At 33.7% G+C, this 26,563-nt stretch overlaps 2 protein-coding genes across 4 annotated transcripts; one reads left to right on the forward strand and one right to left on the reverse strand.

Annotated features, from left to right (window-relative positions):
• Window position 1: 1 nt before the first annotated feature.
• LOC128675069 (mutS protein homolog 4-like) lies at window positions 2-11,055 on the reverse strand. Its single transcript, XM_053754185.2, has 19 exons — window positions 10,898-11,055; window positions 10,527-10,661; window positions 10,065-10,087; window positions 9,198-9,266; window positions 8,871-9,019; window positions 8,194-8,384; window positions 6,963-7,084; window positions 6,007-6,233; window positions 5,467-5,661; window positions 4,459-4,788; window positions 3,236-3,339; window positions 2,822-2,924; window positions 2,475-2,591; window positions 2,173-2,274; window positions 1,983-2,096; window positions 1,826-1,896; window positions 1,607-1,744; window positions 1,342-1,540; window positions 2-1,224 (listed from the first exon to the last, which is right to left on the reverse strand). Exons 1-19 carry the CDS (start codon window positions 10,936-10,938, stop codon window positions 358-360), a joined length of 3,297 nt encoding a protein of 1,098 aa, XP_053610160.1. The 5' UTR covers window positions 10,939-11,055; the 3' UTR covers window positions 2-357.
• Window positions 11,056-11,830: 775 nt separating this feature from the next.
• On the forward strand, window positions 11,831-25,780 carry aay (astray). Of its 3 annotated transcripts, none has more exons than XM_053754182.1 (6): window positions 11,831-11,924; window positions 17,740-17,940; window positions 18,923-19,057; window positions 20,960-21,105; window positions 23,849-24,010; window positions 24,617-25,780. In XM_053754182.1, exons 1-6 carry the CDS (start codon window positions 11,905-11,907, stop codon window positions 24,715-24,717), a joined length of 765 nt encoding a protein of 254 aa, XP_053610157.1. In that variant the 5' UTR covers window positions 11,831-11,904; the 3' UTR covers window positions 24,718-25,780. The 3 variants fall into 3 exon arrangements, with proteins under 3 accessions (XP_053610157.1, XP_053610159.1, XP_053610158.1); XM_053754184.1 differs by lacking the exon at window positions 11,831-11,924 and adding an exon at window positions 12,300-12,368; XM_053754183.2 differs by lacking the exon at window positions 11,831-11,924 and adding an exon at window positions 13,643-13,844.
• Window positions 25,781-26,563: the final 783 nt, after the last annotated feature.

Here is a 26,563-nt window from a genome sequence, read left to right on the forward strand (position 1 = left end):
TTTTTATTTTTTTCATCATCAAGTACCTTTATTAAAATAAACACTTGAACTTGACTCCTGATGAAAACAATATTAAAGTCAAAACTTAAGTATTCTCTCAGAAATGTATTAAGTATATCAGTGACCCAAGATCAAACAGCAAGAGGTCAAAAATCGAATCAATCGATCGATCGAAGAATCGAAATCGATATTAAAATAACGACGGTAAAATGGTTTCCTTAAATAGGTACTTTTTAAAAACCATTCATGACTAATACATGAATGAGTCTTCTAATTAGAATCTTTAAAAGCAAGCAACTCAATATTTTTTTATTGCACAAAGTTGATAAAAAACATTTTTCATTTAAATATTTGTAATTATTGAAAATCCATCGGAGGTGTAAGTACAATATTGTCAACAGACACACCACTGGTTATTTCTTCGTTGATCTCTTCCACGGTTTCTCTCATCAGTTGTTCATCTACAGATATGTCGCTATTTACAGAATCGTTACTCTCGTCCATTATAGAATATTCTTCTAAAATTTGAGTGGCTGCTTCGGCGATGTCTGAATCGTCGTCACTATCAAAATAAGTTTCATTCATTTCTTGAATTGATTTTGTTTCGTTCTTACTATCTGACTGTCTTGTGTTTTCATTATTTTCCTGACTTTTAACGTTTTCATTATATTGGAAGAGTTTCATACTGTCTCTCTGAGAACCAGCTATACTGCGATTTTTTTCGTGATTGGATATAATTACATCAGGAAATTCGTCCTGAGTATAAATGTTGTCGTTTATGTCTTTGTCCATTTGTATAACAGAATTGAGTAATTGTCCAGAAGATTTGACTGTAGTATAATTTGAACCATTTGGTTTTTCTTTTATGACTCTACCATTATCGATACTGTATATGACGGGAGATTGATTCGGTACAATTTTATTGGGTCTTTGTTCCTCAACTATTTTGATTGTAGATGTATTAATATCAGACGAAAATGCTATTTGTTTAGAATTAACACCAGTTGAATTGTGAGCGCTGCTATCTGTCCTAGTATTATTGCTTTGGCCTCTTTGAATCCGTAAACGTTCTACTGAATTTGGGTGTTCAGATTTGAAGTTTCGTAAAAATTGTCTGTTTTGTTCATCGGACAATTCATTTCTTCGCAATTTTGATTGCAAGTCTGCGTTCAGTTGATAGAGTACTTCTTCGTCACATTTTTGTGGTGCCCTTATTTCTTGAGGCTAAAACGATAAGTGACAGTATTTCAAGTTTAACATAGCCACAAAAATATCGCAGATATATATATCTGTAAATAAAGCACGTCCTTTTGTTTCTCCTAATTATTTTATTGTACTTACTTGTCGACTTTGAGTAATAAGCTCAGCAAGTTCTACAGCTAACTTGACTGTATCTTGTGGCAAATTTGTTTTAGCAGCTAATGCTAAGCCGTAGCGGTCTATAGTTGTTATACCTGGTTCAATTTTATGTTGATATATAAGTCTCTTTTGAGTCTCTTGTGAATCGGGGACGTTCTCTTCAGCGACCGCAGTATGACAACTAGAAAAAATATAAAAATCAAGAACTTCTGGTGATTTGAAAGGGCAGAAATTGTATGATTCTTACTTGACCACGTTGAAATATAAATCCTTTAGTCTTGTCAAATATATGAAGTGTGTAGTAAAAAACGTAAATGCGTCGCTTATAAGGAGTTCTTCGCTAATAGCCCACGCTATACTCGTGCCTTCTTCCGTGCACGTTCCTCTAAAATACATAGGTAATCATTTTAAATAGTTTTCTTTGAGTAAAGAGTACCTTGTTCTGAGGATATTCATCATTACTAACCTGCATAACTCGTCTATAATGACTAAGCTTGACGATGTAAGGCTTCTCAATATGTGTTGCATTTCTTTCATCTGTAAAGAGAAGAGGTGAAACATTAATTATGATATTCTGATCATGTAATAGTACTTATCAATAGGAACGTAGTAGCAATTCTTACTTCAAATACATAGGTTGAAGCATTCAACTCAACGCTATCATTGAAACCGATTCTTGAGAATATGCGATCACACAATCTCACCACTGCATTGGTTGCTGGCAAGAAACAGCCCAACTAAAATCAATACACGAGTTGAGAAAGTTGTTGGAAAATTAGACAAGATTTGATGGAAAATGTAAAATATAAAAACCTGCGCCATGACTTGAAGGACTGCAATTTGTTTTATGTAGATGCTTTTACCTCCCATGTTAGGGCCAGTTATAATCGTAAAATTTTGCTCTGGACTTGCGTACTGAAAAAATAAATTTTCTACTTTTAGACATGTTTAGACCACATAAATCAATCGATTTTAGTCCCAGACATTTTGAATGAATTTATGTTACGTATCTATGAGTTGGTTGTATAATTATTTGCGGTATTCCAAACAGCTTTTGCGTGCTTAAAAAATGCTTCCAATAACGTCCAAAGGGTATAACTTGGATAAAATCTTACAATATCATTTGGTACCGGCATTACTTGACTGTTGTAATCTAGAAGTGGGTGTACGCTGTTCCTTATGTCCAAATAGTTGCCGAAGTCAGGACGGATGTACGAACTAATGGAACTTGCCTAAAATTATGTAAAAGTTGATTTTTTTATAACTGGTACTGATGATACGAAGGAAAATAAAGATAAATAAAAAAGTTGTAATTTACCAAAACGCAAGTAGACTTATTAAAATTATAGATTCATTTTGAATATTGCACATTGTATACTTAATTGCATAAACAGTTTTAAAGTTAAATTTAATATAAAAATAGCACCTTCTCTACTTACTCATATATAAATAGCTTAATTACCTGTGCAAATGCTAACAAAATGTCAAGTTCCGCAACGTTTTCACACAGGGTATAAAGACTCGACATGAAGGGACGAAGTTCTTTTAGGAGGTTTGAGATTACTCTGTAACAAATACTAAAATGAGTCTAGATAACTTAGGAAAGTTACTTTCTAAAAACTCATATTTTTAGGTCCATGACATAAGCAAACTTCAGCCACGTTAATTAGGGGGACAAATACCTGCCGGGTCCTGGCAGACGGGATAAACAGAACGTTTAACTTAATACTTAACAACTACCTATTTATAAGACTATCAAAAGTAAAAACTTTTGATTATCATTTGTTTTGCTGCAATGATGTCGCAGGCGCTTTATTAATAACTTTCAAACATTTTAAAAGTACGTTTGATAATTTGTACTTGCAGGAATCCTTACATATTGCTCATTCTCTGTATTTCTTTCAGAGATTCTTTGGCTTGTTGGTCCAATACGACCAGTTCTTCTGTCGTCATGCTGACACTAGCACCACTGTTGTGCACCTGTAGAAAATAAGTCAGTGTGTGTAAAAAGTGCTAGTAGGGCTTTTGTAAAGAATTACTTTTTCTATGGCCAGAGGCGAAGTACGGGTAATCATAACACTTCTCACTATTGCTATGATTCGCTATGATCGCTCAATAAATATCTTATGTTCAAACATTAACATTAATGAAGTGCATTTATAGCAGAAATGAAAATCCCAATTATTTAACTATATGCTTTACAAATACAAAACCCAAATATGTTGCATACTTAGAAACAGGAAGATTTCAGGAGAAAGTACGAATTATACTACTGATTAAAAAGTCAGTACCTAGTAAGAGTTCGAAAGCCATCCAAAAGTTTAAATCGCGTCATTGCCAAAATGCAGTGCGTGCAGCACAAAAATCGGATTTCTGTGCTGCCCACGCACTGGTGTAGTTATCACTGAAAGGCTGGGGGCAATTTCAGTAGGTATCTAGTGGTCAAAGTGATAATATTTCACCAACCACGCTTTACATTGGTGGAAAGATTCCCACATCATCTCTGCTAATGAGTGATAAGGAAAAGGGTGTGGCATATCGTTATCGCTCCGCGTGAAGACCGCGTGTTCGTAGAGTTACATCAGCCCTGAGCTTGGCCTATATTGTTGTTTATTTATAGTTGGGTACCTTTTGGTCACGGCTTTGTTCAGTACGTAAAGACAATTGGTATGTTTGTCTATAATGGAGGGTCGCTCTCGCTATCTATAAGGAAGGAATATAATGGGGTAGGTACCTAAATTCTACCCTCTTGTGTATCCCTGACAACGTAGTAAGTAAAACATGGCGATATAAACTGTTCAATTTAAGATTTGAAAGTGTACATTTATATGCAAAATAATTCGGTTGCATCTTAGAAAAAACCTATTATTACAATTAAAATATTGTATTAAATATTTTTTTTACGATATGATGAGTAAGTAATAAAATAAATTACTGATATCAACAAATTGATATTATTGACCTATTACCGCATATTATCTGATAAATGTAACGTGAGAAATTAAGCGTGAGTTATCCTGTTTTATTTATAAAATTATTATTTATTTATTTCTATATTACCTTTTTTATATATGCATCATTCATTAATGATTCACTTACCTGTATAAATATTTCAGGCAGGTCACCCACGCTGAAACTTCGCCTATTTTTGGGTGCAACAGGAAGAACTATGTGAAAACCCTTCATGACGTTTTGATTTAGTCGTAAAGGCAGATCGTATGTTTCAGCCAATTGTTCAACCATTTTCTGTATATCATCTATGAGTTCGGAGTATGTTCTTCTGGCTACGTCGAGTAAGCCATTGATTTGGGGTTTTACGGCGAAGCAACGCTGCAAACTGCCCATAGCGCCTTTTTCAAGGTGGGCGTCTTCTTGTATGATACTTCGAATTCGGTCAGCTATTTGTTGGTAGTTTGGGTTTTCTAAATCCTGCAGATAAGTTTCATAAAAAGTGATTTCGCTTGAGGTTAGGTACAGGTTTCATGATACCGGGGTGTCTAAAAATAATATTTTGACTATCGTAACTAGTGAATTTCGTCTCACTTCTCAACTTCAAATTCTCCATTTATCCCACCATCTGTAGTTCCATGACTTTCACTTGTTTAATTTAAAAAATAATTGAATCTTTAAAAAGGTTCAGAAACGTGCATTTTGTGCTGGCCTAGGGCAAGTTAAAGGTTCAAGATAACATACCAACACGTCATTAACATATCAAATATTTACTAATTACATAGTTGATATTATGTACAAATAATGTATACTACGTATTTCGTCAATCTGTGTAGGTATTAGATAAATTCAGATAATTTTATATCCACATCGGCAATATATTGGTATAAAATAATCAGAATTTGTCGAATACATTCACCACGACCACGGACAAAAGCCACTGCCATTTCGACTACAAACTTTTTCTACAGTTTTTAATCTCCGGTAAAATCATAAAAATTAGCCTATGTTACTGAACGTTTTGTCTATATCTGTGCAAAATTTGATCAAAATCAGTCCAGTAGTTTTTGATTTTATTTATTTAAAACAAAAAGCAAAAGTTTTTATAATATTAGTATTGATCTACCAGTTTGCTAGTTATAACGCTATAAAAGATACCAATTTGATTTTTAAAAGCCTCCCGCTGTTCGCCGAGGCCAGTGCCTCCACTATTTGTGGCACGATGTCCATCGTCGTCTTCAATAACAGCATTTGATTCAACTGCGCCTCTCCCAGCTTGTCCATGGTTTGATTCGATGTTTCCATGCAGAGGAGAAGAATTTTGTCTACGTCTGACAGTTTCTTAATTACATCCTGAACAATGCATTTAAATATTAACTAACAAATGTCTGCATACATATTAGGTGTAGAGATTGAAGAAAGCTTAAAAACCAAAGAGCTGAGAGTTTTAAATGATGAATCAGACCAAAGAACCTAATGGATTTTTTCATTACGACTGCACATCGCATCAGAGATAGGTACTTAAATGAAACCTAACTACTAAATGAAAATACTAGCAAAAAAAATCTCTTCAGTTTTATCGCTCATTAACTCGAGTATTGGTAAGTAGAGATAGGTATTGCCACAGATTATAAATACTTAGTAGTGTATTGCAGACAAAGTCGTACTTAGTAGATAAAAATCAGCTATGATGTTTACCTGTAAATCTGACATCAGCCCGTCTACATTTTCAATTAGATCTTGGACCGCGTCGAGTCTATTTTCGATAAATTCTTTTTTACACGACGGTTGAAGTATACAAGCCCTCAGGGCCCTAATCCCACCAATAGTGTACGTGGGACCAAGGACGCCTAGGAGGCAACAGGTAGCCCCAGCTGATGGGTCCAGAGGCTGAACCAACTCTAGTTGAGTTGAGGTTCCGAAATCTAAATACGAAAAAATACTATTGCTTTACATAGAATTGACATTACATTATGGAAATACTAAATTTTACGTAAAACAAGTCACATTTGGTTGGACAGATTGTTCTTATCGTTTTGATATTTAAGTCATTAATTTTATGATAAAAACGGTTTTACTATGTAAGGTGACTTGATAATTTTAAAAAATTTAAAAATATCACATAAATATAATCGCACCACTGCTCGCATCAGAGATTCTAATCCAGTTCAGATAAATGAATACATAAAATATTGACAATGGCAGATTTCTATTGACTAAAATAACCTATATCTGAAAATAGGTACATACGACATTTATTGAGTCTTTGCTCCCTTGGGAATTTCGTGATAAAAGGTACCCTATGTGTTATTCCAGGTTATATGCTACCCGTGTACCAAATTTCATAACCAGTCCAGTAGATTTTGCGTGAAAGAATAACATACATCATACACACATCCTCACAAACTTTCGCATTTATAATATTAGTAGAGTTTACGTCGCATGGGACATTTCTTTTTTCCTGTAATTTTTCAACAATAAGTGAATTTAAATATTCGTGTAGTAAGTATTAAATTAGGTACATTATAACTACATAATGATAAAGGCACGAAAATTTATGATGAAACTTCATGATCGAGTTTATTTATAACGTAAATGTTTGGGTTCATTGTTTACGCTGATAACTTTATGTAATTAAAATGGTGGTTACATACCGATGATCATAGTATTTTCAGAAGAATGATATTCTATCTTCAAGGATTCTCGCATAAATACTATGCATTGGATGTACTCAACATATTTTAAAACTGCCGCAGCCGCCGTTAATGCGTAAAATCTAAAAAAAATAAGCATTTTTTTCTGCCATAGGAGGGGAAGAATTTACCGTCGTGGCATAATCGTGCCTTACCTACTATTAACACTGTTTCTGTATTTTGTATATTTCTATATATGTGTTTCTTGCAACAAAGAGATCTGTAAAGGCTAACCATTACTATATTTCCCACTATTCTTCTATAATATCAGTTGGTTACCTATAATCACTAATCTACATAAGTATCTTATTGTAGGTGAGGCCTGCAATACGTGAAAATGAACATTTTCATTATTCGTTAAAATTTTTGTTTGTGACATACATTTATGACTTGAACAAGCGGTGACTAGGTATGATGCAAATTTCCATTTTCCTGTTTGTGACAATAAAAATATGAAAATTCCGTGTCATGCTCATATCTGTACAGTCAATTGCATATAAATTTTGCACGCCGCATGGACCCATTTGCCACGGTAATAGTGGCTAATTTGCAATTATTTGGTTAGACTGATACCTATCGGTCTTATGACGTTAACCGTACATCAAATCATGCATCGAGTACTTAATTGTACCAATAGAAAAGTTAGCAGCTATACGTGGCCTTGTTTTTTTATTGATTTTGTAGCTTTTACAGATAATTCTTTACCAGTTTCATCTCGATTCAGGTTTTCCTCATAATAGGATTAAGATATGTGAAACACAATAAATGTTTACAAACAAAATATTGTTAACATTTCTGTATGAATTTTCAATAATACCTATTAGGTACTTTAGGGCGTACCTAATGTATGAAAATTCAGATTAAAATTCAGTCACATTTGCACATATGAATAGAATTACCTACAATCAGCACAAAGTCAAATGTCAACTTTGTAACAAACACAATCAATAACCACTTCTCACAAGTATTATTTGATGTATTTCTTGTATTTGATGTATTTCTTGCTGCATGTACGATCGTCGATCGTGCTGTCATCTGTCATGACGCAGTGCTGAAGTAATGCTTTTAGGGGCCCGTTATAAGTCTTGGTTTTAAAAAATCTTTCCTGATCTGTGCAGATTTAAATATCTTGAATTACCTACGTACATGAACAGATAATCCCCAATAGAAAAATTAAAGAGAAAATACTAACTTCTGATGGACTTGCAGATACACAGCACTGTATTGCGGCGCACATAGAGTCTGTATCTGTTGTCTTCCAGCCGCGTCGTTGAAATGCCTACGTTGAACAGTGGTCAGATTTACCAGGGGGTAGGTGTCTCTTATCAACTGGTACAACTGATTGGGTTTCACTCCTTCACAAAACGTGTGAGGTACTATTATCTGAAACATTTTTTTGTTACCACAGCTAGAAAACTGAAGTACTGACATAAAGCATAATATGCTTTAGGTGCCACACAGCATGTTAAAAAAAGTTATATAACACTTGCTGTCTTTTGTCAAGAATGTGTTTAAGAAAAGAGACAAGAAATGTTCTATAACACTTCGTAACACGCTGTGGGCCCGTTCCTTTTCACACTGAGACGATGGGAACCAATATGGGTAAGTGGATTTAATTTTGAATTTGAATTTGGAAAACGTTGTGTTTCACCAGAGAAATTAGCTTGAATCTAACAGAGAACACAGCTTTATAGTTAATCAATAAAACGTACCTACTACTAAGACGCCGGGATCTACTACATAATTCTTGACTTGAGACATCGGCACTTTCCTTACATGTATATTTATATTATTTCCATTTTAATAAAATAGGTACTTAGTAAAACAACATTATAGTTGATAAGTACCTATGCATTATGCACTTCTTACCTCTACAGGGTTGAAATAATTGATTTTCGTCAAAGTATGCGTATAAAGGAGAGTGTCGCTAAACTGACAGAGTACCAGATGCGGATGTCTGAGATCTACTGCTGCTATACCTATTTCACCTCTAGCCATCCCTCTGCCTTCAGATATTGCTGAAATTTTGATGTAAATAAATATTAGGAGTTTATCTCGTGTCGTAATATATTTAAATTGTCTATCTTTTATGTCAATGCTTCAGTTACCATATGTTAAGGATTTTTATCGTTTATTAGGAATCCATAACTTGGTCTATTAATTCAAATCGTTAAAATTGAGATTCAATATTATTACCCAGAATGACACTAGCATCAACTACTGATGTACTCGTAGACCGTGCAGATCTGTTGCCACTATGACCACCTATGAAAAACATTTATTTTTAGGTATTGAATCATTGAAGTGAAGCAGGCGGTGATGAAGAAATTAGCTAAAATTTATCCACAATCTAAACTGCCAGTATCAAAAGAAAAACGACAGGCTCGGGGATTCATACGTACCTATTATAATGATATGGGGCTTGCACCATTGATATATAATAATATCGATCATAACATATCGATGGCTAACACCAATATTTACGTGACTGTTATCATATGAAAAATATGGAAAACTAATATACTAGTTAATATATCAATGACTAGAGTACCGACCTCCCGGCTCGGGTAAAACCATAATAAAAAGCCTGTTTCTTTGTCTATTGTGTACTCCTCAAGGTTTCGTCTATCTCTGTGCCAAAAGTCCATCAAATTCGGCCCAGTAATTTCTTAGTTTATTAATTACATAAAAAAAATAATACTTCGGTACAAATGTTTTTTCTTTAAATATTAGTATGGGTAGAGGCGCTATTTAGGTATTTCCCATTATTAAAATACAACCTACCTATGTGGATTCTACTGGTTTTTGTTGGACCTGACTGACTGTTTTATCTAGAGGTAACTAGGTAGGTATTAACATCGTAATATCCACGGAGGACGGTTAAGGATCTTTAAAGCTGATATGTTTTATTTTACGCAAGTGCTACAAAATTTTATTCCGTTATTGTTAAAAGTAATTAGTTAACTATTTACGATGAAAAACCCAGCAAGAGTCATTAGACTTGATAATCTAATCATGTTTTAAACAAATATAGATATGGTATTGTGATAATTTCTTACTTGCCTCTGCTACTACTGCTGATATATCTGAAAGCAATAAAATAATTTTATTACATTATTTACATATTAATATACATTGCTGATGTTTAACGTGAGCTTTGTATATTCGCAAGGAAAAGCCAGCAAGGTGCATACTTCGACGATTTATTATTTATTTACTTGTACTTCCTAAAAACCACTTAGGTTTGTGACGTCATCACGACACATCGACGAAGCCATCAAGCAAAAGTTAAACTTCGCCACGGTCATGACGGCGGATAAATTTATATCTGGCATAACATATTATTTATATAGAATACGAATTCATTGTCAAGAATCTCCTGATCATTATTACCCTATGTCCTTCTCCATACTTCAAACTACAAGTATGAACATTTTCAAGAAATTGCAATGCAGGGTTGCGGTTAGCCACTTCATCGTCATGATTTGTGTGCCATCATGACACGAAGAAGTATTACAAATGAACCTGAGAGCGTTGGGCCTGTTCCTAGGCGTGCACATGCCCTGAGTAGTGTCCACTGCAGAATCACTGGCTATGACTTTAGGCCCAGGTCTTCCGCCAGAAGAAGACTCCGGCTTGGTGGAGTTAGATGTCACTAGCCTGCGAATTTAAGCGGTATTTTTTTAAAAATATTTATCTAAACGCCTTGCCGTTTAATGCTTGAGTAATTATAGGTGCCTGTCGGCGAATTGAAAAATCGCACGGAGTAAATACTGCTTTCATTCATGATCTTTGGTGGCATTTCCGTAACACTAATTATAATTCATATTTCGAGTGTTTCTCTTGTCGTATTTATAATTCTAGAAATATAAGTACAAGGAATTATATAGGAATACCTGCGTTTCAAAGTCCGTGGAGGACCAGATGGTGGTCCCATAGGATTAGCATTGCTTCCAGCATGTTTATTGAAATAATATCGAGGAGCTGCATTAGAAAGTATTCGATTTGCATTTGCATTGTATGATGATGTATGTAATAGGGGTAACCCCCCTCTTATGCCTGATAAAACAAAATAATATTTGAAATTAATAAAATATATGTTTATTTAGCAATTTGTCCTAAGTATAATTTGTAAGAACATACCAAGTGAAGTATCTTTTCTCACCAATTCATTTTTAAACTTAGATCGTATTTTAGTTTGGTTACGCTTTTCTCGTTGAACTACATTCATTTTATTTAAATGTTTCTATTTTACCTTTTCCATTAGGTATCTACAATCTACATACCTATTTGTGTTAGTTTTATAATTTTGCCGCTCTTTTTTTAAGCCGAAACTGTCGGAAGCTGGCTATAGACATTTTGTTGTCGGAAGGAAGTACATATTGAAGTTGATCTACACCAGTTCCATCTGCGGTTCAACGATTCATGCAGGATACAAATGTCCTGCCTGAGTGTCAAAAAAACACGAAAAATAAACCCATGGAAAAAACTTATGTAGGCACCATACAGATATAAGAACAATAAATTTCTCCTGTAAGGTACCACATATGTAGGCGGATATAATCCTACCTACCTGTGCCAGCCAGAGGTGTTTACATTCATTTCGCTCTCATACAAGAAGAAGATGTGCGTAGGTATTAGAAATACATGAGAATACATAGTGCGCTGACATATTTTATCCTTTATCATTAGCGTGATAGTTGTATGTATGGAACTCTTCTTAGATAATTTGGTTACACTTATTGCCAGTATTTTTTTCCAGCAATAGTTTTGTCTTTTGTAATTGAAAAGTCAACGTCAAAATAGTGACTTTGTCCTGTTCAGGTGACTGACAGACAGTACCTAAGGACAGAACGGGCGGACATTAAAAATAAACAAATAAATGTCATGTTGTGTTTAACGAATGGAGTGCATGTTGGTATGGTAAGTTTATTTAATTATTAAATTAATAATTTGGTGCTTCAACTACGTTTTTAATTGGTTACATTACATACCATATATAACACATGTATTTGAAAGAAACTACACACGGTACGCTATTGCTGTTAACACTAAAAACTTGCTTATAGGTTAACCTTGAGCTGATGATGCTTTTAAATGAAAAGCCTTGTGATGGTGACGTCTAAATGTGTTTAAACATTCCAGTAGATTTGTATCTTATACTATACAAATTCGATAATATACCAAGACGCTGACCTACAGCTTAGTATGATGATACATGTTTGACTAGGTAGGTACTTAGGTCGGTACATATTAATGAAAAATTTCCTGTATGGTTAGGTACGTTAGTTATATAAGAGCTCGCAATCCTGCAGGGTGTGTAAATAGTTGAGCACCAGCTATTTGTTTCTTTAGAAGTTATTGTTGGTGAGTGTGAATTTCTAAATCTTTTGCATGTCTTATATTGATCACCTGGCTCGAAATTTATAATTCAATTATCATTTCCACTTTTTCTTAAATTTTATAAAACATCCTAACAACCACAATAGGTGCCAAAATTTTTGTATAAAGTACATACAAATTATCAAGTTACTTAAAATTATTAACTGTTCAGTAATATATTTATATTAATTAGTATTATGAGGTTTAAGGAAGATAATTAGATAGTATGAGGAATGCTGTAAAAAGTATTGAGTGCCAAATCAAAAAAACTGCCTGAAAGTAAAATGTACAAATACTCCTTACTCAGTGATAAAGCCTATAAAGTTTATAAATTAGTAGTGATGTTACTAATTTCGTATACAATGTATCTACAAAATATAATCATTAACTTGGATCCATTATCTTGATCGACAGATTATTGGATATTTTTTCTTACTCTTCAATCCACTTATGACCCTTCGTCTCTCATCCAAAAATCAGCATTTACCTGCATAATGTTGCAAAATAATTGTATTTATTTCACTCTATTATAGCAGTGGAACATATAAAGCAGGTTATTAAAAAAATCACTATTACTCTAACATGTAAAATGGATAAATTTATGGAAACATAATTCCTTATTTTATATTGCCCATTGTATGTTTTGTTTGTATTTTTTTCTGTTGGGACTATAAATACAAGTACCTGTCAATGTATGGATATGAAATTGTATACTACTACCATACTATATAAAACCCTACATATTTAACATTTTCTACTGATATTTTTATGATTAAAAAATTCAGATCAGCCTTCGGATAGTTTCTCCATAATAATATATATTATATATCCATTTCCATATTATATTATAATGCAAGGAAACTTTGGTATAGAATATATTTGTGTATTTGTTGTGCCAGCACAAAAAATGTGAAATGTTAACTGTGAGATTTTATAAATGGGAAATAACACATAAACTTAAGTTTATATTTTGTGCTATTCCCAAGTAACTCCCAAAAATAATATGGTCATAAATTTTCTTATCATAAAACATATTGTTTTAAAGTCGTAACAAAACAAAATTATCAACACAATCGTTAACATTATCACGGCGCAATTCGCAAAACAAGTGTTGCCACAAATATTCCATACGCTTCTATCGCGAGTGAGGGAGACGACTGATGGTTAGTGGCTGTGCTTCTGATGCGGCTCTTGTCTGGCAGCATGTCTTTTCAATGAAGACCACGTTGTGACGTCATTAATAGTACGTAGCTCTCAGATAGCGGTGGTGTAGCTCGCGTTGTGTATTATCTTGGTGCGTGTGTATGGATATAAGGCGATATGCCGGTGGGGAGTGCTCTATACTTTCTGATATCATTCGAAGTGGAGGCGTGTACACAGTCGACACTTAGTAACTCTAGCCTTTTTCAACAAATTTTCACGAACTACATTGAGGAAGTCAGCCGACATGGATCTCTACAGGTATTGCATGATTTTTCTTTTAAAAATAAATGCTTTCTTATTGTAGTAGTCGGTATTTCTGAAATTTGTAGGTAGGTATTTTCACGCAATAATTTGAAATTATTCGCCAAATTGAGATTTTTTCATTTCTTTATTAACTAACAAAATATATTTATTTATTTTGAGACCTTTTTTTTGTCATGATCCATTTTCGTCAAATTGATTTTAAATTATTTTAAAATAAAATCATTTTAAATTATTTTAAAATGAAATAAATTTTAAATTATTATTATAATGTTTAATCAATTTTATAATGATTTTAAATTATTTTAAAATAAAAACAATTTGCCGTTTTATAACCTATGATGATAGATGAATATATATTAACATTAACTAATTGAAAGAATGTTGTTGATATCCTTATTTAATTAAGTTGTCACTGTACCTATTCTATTACCGTATATGAGCAGATATAGAGCAATATTTTTTCTTGCCCTACAAGCCTTTATAAATATTTATCCATTTAAGGTTCAATAATGTTGTAAAACATTCATTTGTTCTTTGCATGGTAGTAAAGTGCATCTTTGTACAGAGAAATATCGTTTGTTTTACTTTATTATCGCGTTATTGAGCACACACAAGCCACTCGATAGTTCGCGAAACTTCCAAGTTCAGGGAATGAGTTCATTTTCAAACAGGTTTGTCAGAACCTGTAATGTATTATTTACGCATATTTTCTGGAGCTTTTGCAAAATCAAATGACTGAAGGTTCGGTTTATATTGTTCCCGATCTGCTCCACGGAAAATAATAATAACATACCTTAATGCAAAAAGCAGTCATATTAAACACATGTCACCTGGTCAGAAAGTTTCTACAGACAGACGCTACTCATACACCTTCATTTCCGTCACCATCATCTCATACAAACCATTTTTAATAAAATTTCACGGTTTTTACTTGGCTTCGGCCCGTATATATCGTTAAAATTACCGGGTTAAAACCCGAGAATAAAATGGAATAAAAATAATAATAATAACAACTTCAAATTTAGTCTCAATATGCTACACGAATATTCCCAAACTGATCCACACCTCAGTTTTAGTGAACGTGTGAACGAGACGACATGATAACGAGGGCGGTTACTGATAAAGACACTGCATTCTATAAAACAATGACCTTTAAATAACTTTATTTTATTACAATTCACACCTGAGGGCGAGGCGTAAAAATCCATGCGCTTGTTTTCACTTTTAGTAATTTTTTGAACAAACCTCTCCGTAGTTGTTTTATATCCTTTTATGTATAACGTAAATAATGATACGTAACTCACCATCATAATAATCAGGCAGTGTCCAAGAAATTTTGTAGCCGACTATACTTTTTAAATATCTGATGAAATAAAATGAAACTATAATTCAATCATTTTAATAAAACAATTAAAAAAATTATTGTGGAGCATTTTTGGAGCAATTTCAAAAATTCGTGGAACAGAATCTGAATCTAAGATAGAAGATTATATTTTAAAATAATAATAATTCTGTGGAGTATTTTGGGAATGAATGTATGGAATATTATTTTTTTCGAAACAATAGAATGGAGTACTTTGGGAATAACCCCAAGATTCATAGGAGTTTTTTCGATTAACTCTACTGACTTATATAACTCCATAATTTTATAATAAAGTGTATTCTTTTTTCATTATTGTTAATTACAAAAATGTGATTTTTAATATTCAGCAAAATGAACAAGCCTAATCACGCATTTCGCTTCTTCTTTTTATGCTCTTGTCGGTGGAGTATACGCCACACCTCTCTATACTCGATTTTGCTTTTACGGTCTTGATACGATACGAGCCTGCCTTCTCTTCCAGTTGGCTTGCATAACTCTTCCTCGGTCTCCCTGGATCTCTTCTTCCTTTTACTTTCTTCAAAAATAGTTTTTTTAACTAGGTGGAATTTCGGGATAAAAAGTACCTTATATGTGTTATTCTAGGTTGTTTTCTACCTGTATATAAAATTTCATAACAATTGGTCCAGTAGATAATGCGTGAAGAGGTAGCAAACAAACGTACTTTCGTATTTATAATATTAGTTGTGATTAAGGCGTCGTGTCGTATCAAGTGGTCAATCATTCTTCCCTCTATTTTCTATTTCTGTCAGCATTCTTTCGTTTACGATTTCCAGCACTTTTTCATTGCTTTATCTCTCTGTCCAGCTTATTTTTGCCATTCTTTTCCAGTACCACATCTCAAAATGGTACATAACCCTAAAAGCGAAAGTTTTACACAATGGCTCTTAAAAGCGCTCGCGCAATATTGTATGTTGTAGGTAGGTATATAGGACTTGTTTTGGTCACAAGTGCAATGAGGTCGAGTGCAACCGCTTCCTGCGCTCCGTTTTCACGTGTGCATATCTTACAAATTACAGTTGATTTGATTGTATCAACTGTATCGGGGCGCAGCTAGTATTATATAATATTAATAATTAGTAAAGAAATATGTTGGAATTTTCATGAATCCTAATGAATATTACATAACTAACAAAATAATAAATATGAAAGTTCTTTCATAAACAACGAGTGGATTTTATTTTCTATTAAAAGAACAAAACAATGGGCTGGTGACGATTACAGTAAATGTTAAAAACATTGTTTATACGACACAAAGAATCATATTCGTATGAAAGTACGCAATTGAAGTCGAACGAAAATCCGGGTGGAAAGATTGTACGAAATTCCATTATTCCCTTGGGAATGAAATAAGTTATAATCCGACTGAAATAAATATGACCCTAATTGAATACAAACGTCATGTAGACAGGTTTAAACACAATTCTACCATTTATAATCAAATTTTTTAATTATTTACAGTGATAGTATAGTAGATAGTAGCGAAGTATTTTAAGTATTTATCTTTTTTCAAAAGAAATATTTACAAAGCAGACTGGCAGAAAAATTGATTCTACTTTAAATAAAATGAAACACTGCGAAATTGAATATATGACAGATGCGGTTAAAATTGTGCTTTAGAAATTGTTTTTTTTTTTTACTTACTCGCGTAGTCAGGTACTTATCTTATAAAACACTATGTATCACTTGAAGAAAGTACTATTTACAACTCGTGTGTTTGAGGCCTTCGACAACATACCTGTGTAAATAGCTGTGAGAATAGAAGACAAATAAATAAATACCTATCTCGTTAGAATCTATTACTTTTTATCTCGGTGTACAACGTACTATTGTACTTTATAACACATTCAAGGGAAAATATATGTATTGACAAAGTAAGTAGTTGTTGCGCGGATACTGTTTAGGCGGCACTAACCAATCAGTCGTTATCACGAGGCGACGACTATCAGTCTGATCAATTAGCTTGGCAATTATAGGACCTTTATTACTTTCATGTTACAAAATTAAATAATAAATAAATAACATATATTGATATACATATATACTATTACTTAATATTATATTATGTAAATATTATTAAGAGATTTCGCGGATGAATATCAAGGGCGTGAAAGATTACGTTGGGTAAAATCTTTTTACAAATGTTTAAATGAATCTGAATGTATGATATTGATCGTAAGATCTTTCAACATCCGATCAGGTGAGCTGTTGTAAAAAATAATTTCTACGATTCACCAAGGTGGACAAACCAATGATTTACAAAAATAGGACCTTTTATAAATAAATACTTGTATTACCAAAGGATTGAGTGTGGTAATGTAAACTTAAAAAATCCTCCATGTATCCCAGATATTGGGATAGATGGCGGATTTTTTAAGTTAAGTAAGTGTAAGGTTACAGGGTATCTGGGTCGGTACAGCATGCTAGCCTCCACTTCTCCTTGTCTGATGTTAACCGATGTCTTGTATCTAATTATCCTGACTAAACCAATATACCTTTGGCCAACAGCATTAAGAGCAACATCCAGTACGCCACCCTAAAGACCCTATCGCTGATGTCCATCAGCGTGATGTCTCCACAGCAAAGCGTCCAGGAACTGTTCCGTACAGCTGACTGCGTCTGCTTCGATGTGGACTCCACGGTCATAAAGGATGAAGGCATCGATGAGCTGGCCAAGTTCTGTGGAAAAGGAGATGAGGTTAAGAGGCTGTAAGTATGTTTTCTTTTTTCTTTCTTTAATTTCCGTTTTTTTTCTGTCCATTGCTGAGCAAAGACCTCTTTTCACGTACGCCACCCTCATCAATTAAGTTTGTTTATTCCTTTTATTCGGCAATATAAAAATGTTATATGCTGTCTGGTCTAGAATATAGAATCTAAAATAATTTATTATTTATGTTTAAATATCGTTTCTTGAATATGTCTACATTTATAAAATGCATGTTGGTTTATATATTTGCGTTACATATTATTAACCCTGTTGGTATCCACTTGTTGGCTCACACACTACGAAATTATTACGAAAGCTAATAACAAAATGTGATGTACATTATAATTTATTATGTTTCGAAACATAAAATGAGTGTTCCACAAATAATAACTTTGTGTTTGACTTCTGTTATCAGATATGGAAACAAGAAAAATATTATTGAAAATTTCGCTTTATGAAACGTGGTACACAAGTTGATATCGAAGATTAACTTCGATAGTGATTATAATAACAGCTTAGAAAACATATATGTATAGTTAATATTTGATTTATTTCAGTGATACCTTCTAATATAAATTATACTTATGTAAAATTAATGTTAAAATGGATTGTTTCTTTTACCTAATATTTGGAATTAAAAAAAAAAAGAAATTTAATATACGGCCGTTGTTTCCGGACGTACTGGCCGGTTAGTGAATTGAAAGTAAAATTACTTGAAATGATTGATCAAAATGCGAATCGGAATTTAAAATGCGTAAAAAAATGTGACATTATAGGTACCATACCTGTAGAGCGCGTTTTTCTTTATGTTGTTAAATTAAGGAATTTTGTAGTTCAGTTTATAAGTTTATAAATTTACCTATTTTTTAGACATAAGTGTTCCTCACCAATCTAACAATATCAATTCATCAACAGATTAGTCATTAGTATATTATAGAAATTATGCTGAATATTTTTATACCTTTTATGGCCTGTATATTTTAGAACTGCTGAGGCGATGGGCGGCAGCATGACCTTCCAAGAAGCCCTGAAGAAGCGCTTGGACATCATCAGACCAAGCGTTAGCCAGATTAAAGAATTCGTAGAAAAATTTCCAGTGCAACTTACACCTGGTATTTCGTAAGTTCATTAAAATTTTGTGATTTTAAAATAAGGCTTGACTTAGACTGGAAAAAAATTATGATAGTCCATACATCTCTATCGTGCTTGCGGCGCGAGTCTATCGGGCATTTTTGATTATGTTTCCTGAGATTGACTTACGCATTTGAAAAAAGTTTACGTTCGAATCGTCTCGACAATTTTCAAAGGTTCAATAAAGTTTCTGTGTTCTCAAAATTTTAACAATCGAAAAAATACACCATCGATTATTCGGACATCAACTTTTTTCTACTGCATGAAAATGTGTCCCAGATGTTCAAGACACCATCTTATAATGTGGGGGAATACGGCTATGACTGTAAAGCAAAACAAGTTAATTATACATTATCTGTGGTAATAAAAATAATTATACATCGCGCAAAATAATAACAATCTGGTTTACTCTGCCTCCGTTATCTGGTCTCACGCGGTAAGAGCTCAGTTTTCGTCAACAAAACATAGTTTAAATGTCAAATGTCAACTATATTGTATTGGTTATCCTCATTCTGTTGCTGTGGAGTGATTTTTTTTGTTGCGGAAAAGTATAGGTGTATGTATAATGAAATTTCCATGACATCACCCTGTCACAGACATACAAACTTGTTGGTGACGTAAAACTGTTGGAGTAAATACATATAAGTACTTACTTAAGTTTTTATATTGAGCACAAATGTGGTGGATTAGTGCTGGATTGATGTCTTTAAGAATGATTATTCTGGAGATGATGAATATAGTTCGAAGAGATTCGGCTCTGTCTACCTCGTAAGGGATGAAGACATGATATTTTATTTTTATCACTAAAACATTTCATTCGAGACTCATCCAGAATTGTTCTATTCTAGATATGTTCACCTTCGACTCTGAACTAGATATGACTTAAACAATATTGATAACCGAAACTAAACTTTTCCAGTTATATAGTTATGGCATCTACTGATTTAATATTATCTCTCTCATATTCGCGTGTTCTTAGTTTCATTCGGGGCTGTGATGCCGCGAAGTCCGGGGTCTGTGAGTAAAAAATAACTTTAAAATTCAGCTGTGATTGTGCCAACAGCCGTCTGCCTCATGTCAACAATAATCCAAATTATTGTTGTCTATCAGAACGCTATGTGTCCTTTAGTCCCCTCGTACGACATCCAGGGAAACATATGGAGAGATTCTATACTATCGCACACCGAGATTACTGACTTAACTATATTCGTATTGTATATCAAACTAGGGCAAATATTATATGTAGCTGTGGGATTGTTTTAGCGCTAACACAATCTGAGTTTTATGCCGGATGTCACAAGGAACCATTTTATTTGCTGCAATCTAATCTGCGATCGTTAAACTGCACGATTTTCGTTTCAATTATCGATAAGCAATGTCAAATACTCGTTGTCATGTTCGATATATTTTGATAGGTCTTTATCGATGTCAAAGTCATTTATTCAGTAACTAGTGTTTGTCCGCGGTTTCGTCCGCGTTTATTTCGTGAGTCCGCTCGTAACTCATAGATTAGACCTTTACTCAAAGGCACTTTTTCACAGCAAAATTTAACTACAAACTACTAGCATTTCGAAATGACCACCGCTGAGAATCAGTGATGATAGTAGTGATTATATACTTTGGATTTTTGCTTTAGTGGTCCCTATTTTGCAAGAAGGTGTATGTTTTAGTTGTACCGTACGATTTCTGGATAATGGCGAAACTGTGTGCAGAACAGGATGACTTCCTCTATATCCTTTCCTAAAGGTCGTACGAAGCGGCTAAGGGACAAATATCATTCCCAAAGAGGGTTCAAGTCAGTTAGACGGCCGATTGGTAAATCACAGTCTAATTCAATCACTATTATAATTTCTTTTCGGTTTACTTTAGCTTGTTTATTTTTATTTCCAGACAATTAGTAAAAGAGCTACACGAAAGGGGAGTGGCGGTGTACCTGGTTTCAGGCGGATTTAGAAGTCTAATAGAACCAGTAGCTGAACTACTCAACATACCAAAGAATAATATATTCGCCAATAGGCTCAAATTTTACTTTAATGGTAAGTACTCGTATGGTGTTTCATTTGGCTTCGCTCAGGTAAAAACATAATAAAGTATACTCCTATCTACACCTATCTCGGGAATCCCACTATCTATTGGTGAAAACCGTATGAAACTCCGTGCAATAGATTTTGACTTTATCGGCAAACAGACAGTTTATAATATGTATAGATAATAGAAAAGGAAGATGATTTTAAGGTAAGGAGGGAAAATATCTAAAACCTCTGTTTTATTTAAGAAAAGAAAAAAAAACTTTAAACATAGATAGCTAATGTAATCCAGCTAATAAAAGTGCGCAAATATTTTTACAGCTCGTCCATGTATAAAAACAAAAACAATTTGTTGGCTCGAAATTGATTCGAAATCTCTATGCGTAAGTGGTTGTTTATTACAGTGCACGCGATATACGCAGTATCTCATATTGACGCAGATTGCTTTAATCAATGTTACCCCCTGCGAACAGCATTATCTTTGAAGCAAATGTATGATATTTGCGGCTGCTAGGTCTTTGTAAATAGTTTCCAATCTATGTAATCCCTGTATCGTTGTTATTTACGTTTTTTGTATAAACAAGGAAGATAACCGGATTTACGCGTCAAGTAAGATTAAAACATATTAATCGAATGTCTAAAATTACTTGCTACGCACTGAATCCGCTCTCTGTTTATTGTAACAGTGTACAGTCGAGGACATATTAAAATGTTACAAACGTGTCGTATTAAGTTATGTGGTGTGTCAGGTTTGTTGTTTGAAAACTGAGGAAGGTTTAGGTGTGTAATTCGTTATGTTTTTTGTTACCCGAGCGAAGCCGAGACGGGTCGCTAGTCCTTCATATAGTATCTTCATACAGAGCTGGAAACAGCTGTGCACTGCTCCACATAGATAAAACGGTTGTTGTATGGACGTATATTGTATTCCAATATGAATCAGTATCACAGGATGTCAAGGGCGCTCCATATAAACAACGGGAATATGTTCGTTCCTTATCATCTCAACAATATATTATAGACAAGATTGTAAAAGATTATTAATTTATGTACTTCTATATCGGAGATTCCCTTGTACAAGGATCCATATACTTCGCCTTCTACTTTCTTTACAAATCTATCTAAATATATATCTTATGTTATTGCTAGCTGCGCCTTGAGGACTTAATGAATGCATTATAAGTTTCACTCTACCTACCTCTTTACCAAATTTCATATGAAAATTCTCTCAAACTTTCTCATTATGAATTTTATTAGGGAAAATAATGTGTTTAATTTGTTGTTTTATTTTAAAAACTACTTGTGAATGCTATGGTTCAGTTCTGTTGGTAAATTTATTTTTTCGGACGTAATCTGCGTCGAAACTAATGTCAAGTAAAATATTAATTTTTTTGACCAAACTTAACATACCATTACAAAAAACATTCTAATACGAATATGTGTATGTATGATTAATGTTTATTGAACATTGGTAACCCGTGATGTCACACTTGCCCTCAGGGTCAATCGACCAACTCGAGAACTAATAAACTAAATTAAACTTTGTTAAAGAAACGTTAGAGTATAAAATCGTTCAATGTGAAGGAATATTATGCAAGCGTCGAAATTCTTTGATTTATAAAATGGGGAGAAATGTAGTCGCGTATATATAGTAATTTTAGAAATAATACACCTAAAAATAATTAAAACTAGCGATTGCCCACAGCACAGCAACGCCAGCGTTTATTTCGTGCATTCGCTCATAGCTTATTATTATCGATATCTCAGGTTCTAAACAACGTATTACATCGATTTTAAGTTAAGACCTACCACTTATACAACTGTAAAAACCATCAAATTCCACTCAGTAGTTTTATATACAGTTACAGTTTTATTATATGAAAATAGATATATCGAACAATTATTGATCAGTGTTTACTGTTTTTTATTGATCGTCAACGATTGTTCCAAATTGCTGTTTGGCTCAATATACAAATATTGCCCAGACAGTTCAATTGCCTTTTTATAGCGAATTGATGCAATAAACCAGTCGACATGCGAACAAACAACGTTATCTTACACGGCGGCTGCGCGTGACCGCTACACTCCTATGATGACATCTGTTCGCATGTTAACATGCGCTGATAAGAGGGGGTGTGTGTGGCGTCAGTTGCGCTGTCGATACATATTTTATAGTCACTCGAAAATGTTACTTAAGGAATGAGGGTACTTTTTCCTCACATAAATAGTTATGATTAAATCTAGTAATCAATTTTTGTCTGTCTGTCTGTATGTTTGTTTGCCCATCACGCAAAAACTACTTGATGGAGTTTGATTCGGTCTACAGTTTTATAGCGGATAGTCTGACTTAATATATTGACAAATAAGTTATGAGCGGACGCACGAAGCGGGCTAAGCCGCGGGCAAAACCTAGTTGAACATAATTCCCTGTTCTATATACATGGATTTGCTCAACTCAGTCGCGTAGCACGTTAAATTGTAAATTCCCCGAAGTCTTTGAATTTTAAATGAAAACACCAAATCACAGTATTCATTTGAAATTAAACTAAATACGTCCCTAGGCTTCTCTCTCTCGTTTGCACATCCGAATAAAAAGTATATTGCTTAGAATAATGTAGCTTCCTACTATTGAAATTAGGATAGAATTCGAATATTAGGAAATTGGCTAACAAAATTCAAAGATTACACACAAACTTACACTTTCGTCTCGGTGGATATAGTGTAGATTATTTAGTGGATAAATCGCTTGTTCCAGGTGAATACGCTGGTTTCGACGAGAACGAACCGACATCCAGGTCTGGCGGCAAGGGGCTAGTGATCAGGAGGCTGAAGGAGCAGCACGGCTACCAGAGACTCATCATGATTGGAGATGGCGCCACTGACGCGGAGGCATGTCCGCCCGCCGATGGCTTTATCGGTCAGTATACAAGTTGTACAACCGCACGCTAATTCGGGCGTCGGTTGTGGTCCACCTGCTAAGTCCATCTGGATGGACTTCGGGCACTTTTTCTTGCCGGTGGCCCATCTCAGTATACAATAAAAAGTGTCCAAAGAAAATATTTGTAAACTTAAAAAATAACATAAGTAAAACATTAGATTGATGTTAAATTAGTCCATCAAGTTGAAACCATTAGTATTAGACGGTAGCACAGTCCAATCCATTTGGTTATACTGCCCATAACAAGGAATAACCTCTTTCTCCTCTTGTAAAGCCAGTTTCATTCGAAAATAAATGCGGCAAGAATTTAAATTTTCAATCTCGGCTCCGATTTTATCCGGCTGCCTGAGTAACATCAGCCCTCTTTGAGAACTAATATTGACCACTAACTTTTGCACGCGGCTTCGCCCGCCGATCTTCTCCATACTTCAATCAACATGTATGCAATATTTCAAGATTATTGGTTGTGTAGATAACGTGTGAAGAGGTAACAAACATACTTTCGCATTTATAATATTAGTTAGGATTAGGATTTACTTCCCGATTGTGAGAAGGAAAATGAATATTAAGACTGTTTCTTTTTAGGTTTCGGTGGCAATGTTGTTCGAGAGGAAGTGAAGAAAAGGGCGTCCTGGTACGTCATCGACTTCACCGATCTCATCCAGAACATTAAAATTCAAAAATGAGCGTCTTACCAACACAAATTGCCTGTGCATTTGTCATGTATCTAGTGCCTTGACGTAAGATCTGTTTTCGCGTAACAACGTGTCAGATGCGAGATGTCTGTAACCCCTCAAACGTAATATTATTGACTTTGGTCTGATTTAATCTAAAATTTTATAGTTTATTTTTAATATATTCGTTATGAAGTTATTATATAGAAAGATATAAAAGTAAAGTATTCATAATGTACATAAATTATATTAACGGGATTTGACCGACCCAAATGACTTTATAAAACACCGCAAATACTACAGTCTGGCTGCGATCACGGCGACTGCAAGGACATTGAAACGTCAGTATCACTTAACGTAACTTTTTTATTTAAATAAAAAAGGTTCGTGTTCAAAGTCCCGTTAATATAATTTATGTAGTTATGTGTTCAAAGCGCGAAAGTTTGAAAAACTCTATACATAATGAGTTTAAAATTAAAAAAATATATATTTTTAAATCGGATTATTTTATATGTTTAATAGACATGGTGCTTATGTAACTTCTAATTATGTACAATTCACGAGAACGAGGTGTATTTTTGATTGTGCATTTATTCAAATGTTTAATTTTTTTGATACATTTGACAATGTGATGGTACTCTGAGTACAAGTTTTATTGTTAAGTATTTCGGAACCTAGTTCCGTATTTTTAGAAGAATTTTCTAAAAAAAATATGATAACTGTGTACATAGTTTTTAAAATAAAAATAACTAAAATGTATATTATATTATGTTGTTGTTATAGCGGCACAAATATATCATCTGCGAAAATGTCTACTGTCTATCTGGTTTATGAGAGGCTGTATCTCATAAAGCCTGATTGGCTGATGACATATGGACGGACAGAAGGACAGACAGCGGAGTCTTAGTAATAGGATCCCGTTTTATCGTTTGCATAGTAGGTTAATTTATATTTATACGATTAATATGATTAATTTATTTATAGTTCATATTGTGGAGGACAATAGTTAATTGTAAATTAATTCAAAATGGCTGTGTACTTCTTATGTTTAAGGAATAAATGATAAGTGTGTTAAGTTTTCCTTTTTCATTGAACAACCTTACTTTATACTAAATCTGTCATTAAAATAACAATAACCTTATAATATGTATTAATTAAACTGATATTTTTAAATATGGCGGTATAAACGTCTAATAGAGTATTTCACAACATAAAAACGGTCGAGAGCGAGTTAGACTCGCGCGTTGAAGGTTCCGTACAAATTTGTAAGTTATGGAATGTGTAAAATGATATTTCCTTAAAAAAAATATATAGAAAATATATAAAAAAAATTCGGTCAACCCCAGTCTTGAACCGGGACTCCTTGGCGAAATTGCTCACAAATGTTTAAAAATATAAAATGAGAATTAGCAATAATTTATGTCATAGAAATAGTAAATCCTAATCCTCACTATTTCAGTAGTGTCACTATTTCTAAGTCATTCCTATTATATAATTTAATCAGTATTTAAAAATTAACTCAATTTAATAATTATTTATCAATAAAAGTGACATTAAATTATCGTGGTTTGTTATTTAAATGCTATTAAGTGTATTATTTTTAGGGTTCCGTACCTCAAAAGGTAAGGAAAACGGAGCCCTTATAGATCCTATAAGGGTTCCGTTTCGTCTGTCCCTCTGTCCGTTTGTCCGTCTGTCAAGGCTCTTTTTCTTGGGAATAAGTACACATATAAAGTTGAAATTTTGGTGTTACATCCGTTGAAATCGGTTGAGTTTAATCCGAAAAACTTTTTTGCTGGGAGATCGTTTTGGAAGTCATCCCAACAGAATCTGTTTTTATATAGTATTTCGAAAATTA

The sequence above is a fragment of the Plodia interpunctella genome, chromosome 13 (assembly GCF_027563975.2).
Source record: "Plodia interpunctella isolate USDA-ARS_2022_Savannah chromosome 13, ilPloInte3.2, whole genome shotgun sequence".
NCBI lineage: Eukaryota > Metazoa > Arthropoda > Insecta > Lepidoptera > Pyralidae > Plodia > Plodia interpunctella.

What these genes read in the sequence shown, in the direction of transcription:
- LOC128675069 (XM_053754185.2), bottom strand. Translation starts at nt 10,938, where the DNA reads ATGGGACCACCATCTGGTCCTCCACGGACTTTGAAACGCAG. An exon ending in TATCTGCAAGTCCATCAGAA is followed by an intron (nt 7,085 to 8,193) that starts GTTAGTATTTTC and finishes TATTTTTTTTAG; the next exon opens with ATTTTACGCATTAACGGCGG. An exon ending in ATACAGAGAATGAGCAATAT is followed by an intron (nt 2,925 to 3,235) that starts GTAAGGATTCCT and finishes TATTTGTTACAG; the next exon opens with AGTAATCTCAAACCTCCTAA.
- aay (XM_053754182.1), top strand. Translation starts at nt 11,905, where the DNA reads ATGGAGTGCATGTTGGTATG. An exon ending in GGAGATGAGGTTAAGAGGCT is followed by an intron (nt 17,941 to 18,922) that starts GTAAGTATGTTT and finishes TGTATATTTTAG; the next exon opens with AACTGCTGAGGCGATGGGCG. An exon ending in CAACTTACACCTGGTATTTC is followed by an intron (nt 19,058 to 20,959) that starts GTAAGTTCATTA and finishes TTTTATTTCCAG; the next exon opens with ACAATTAGTAAAAGAGCTAC.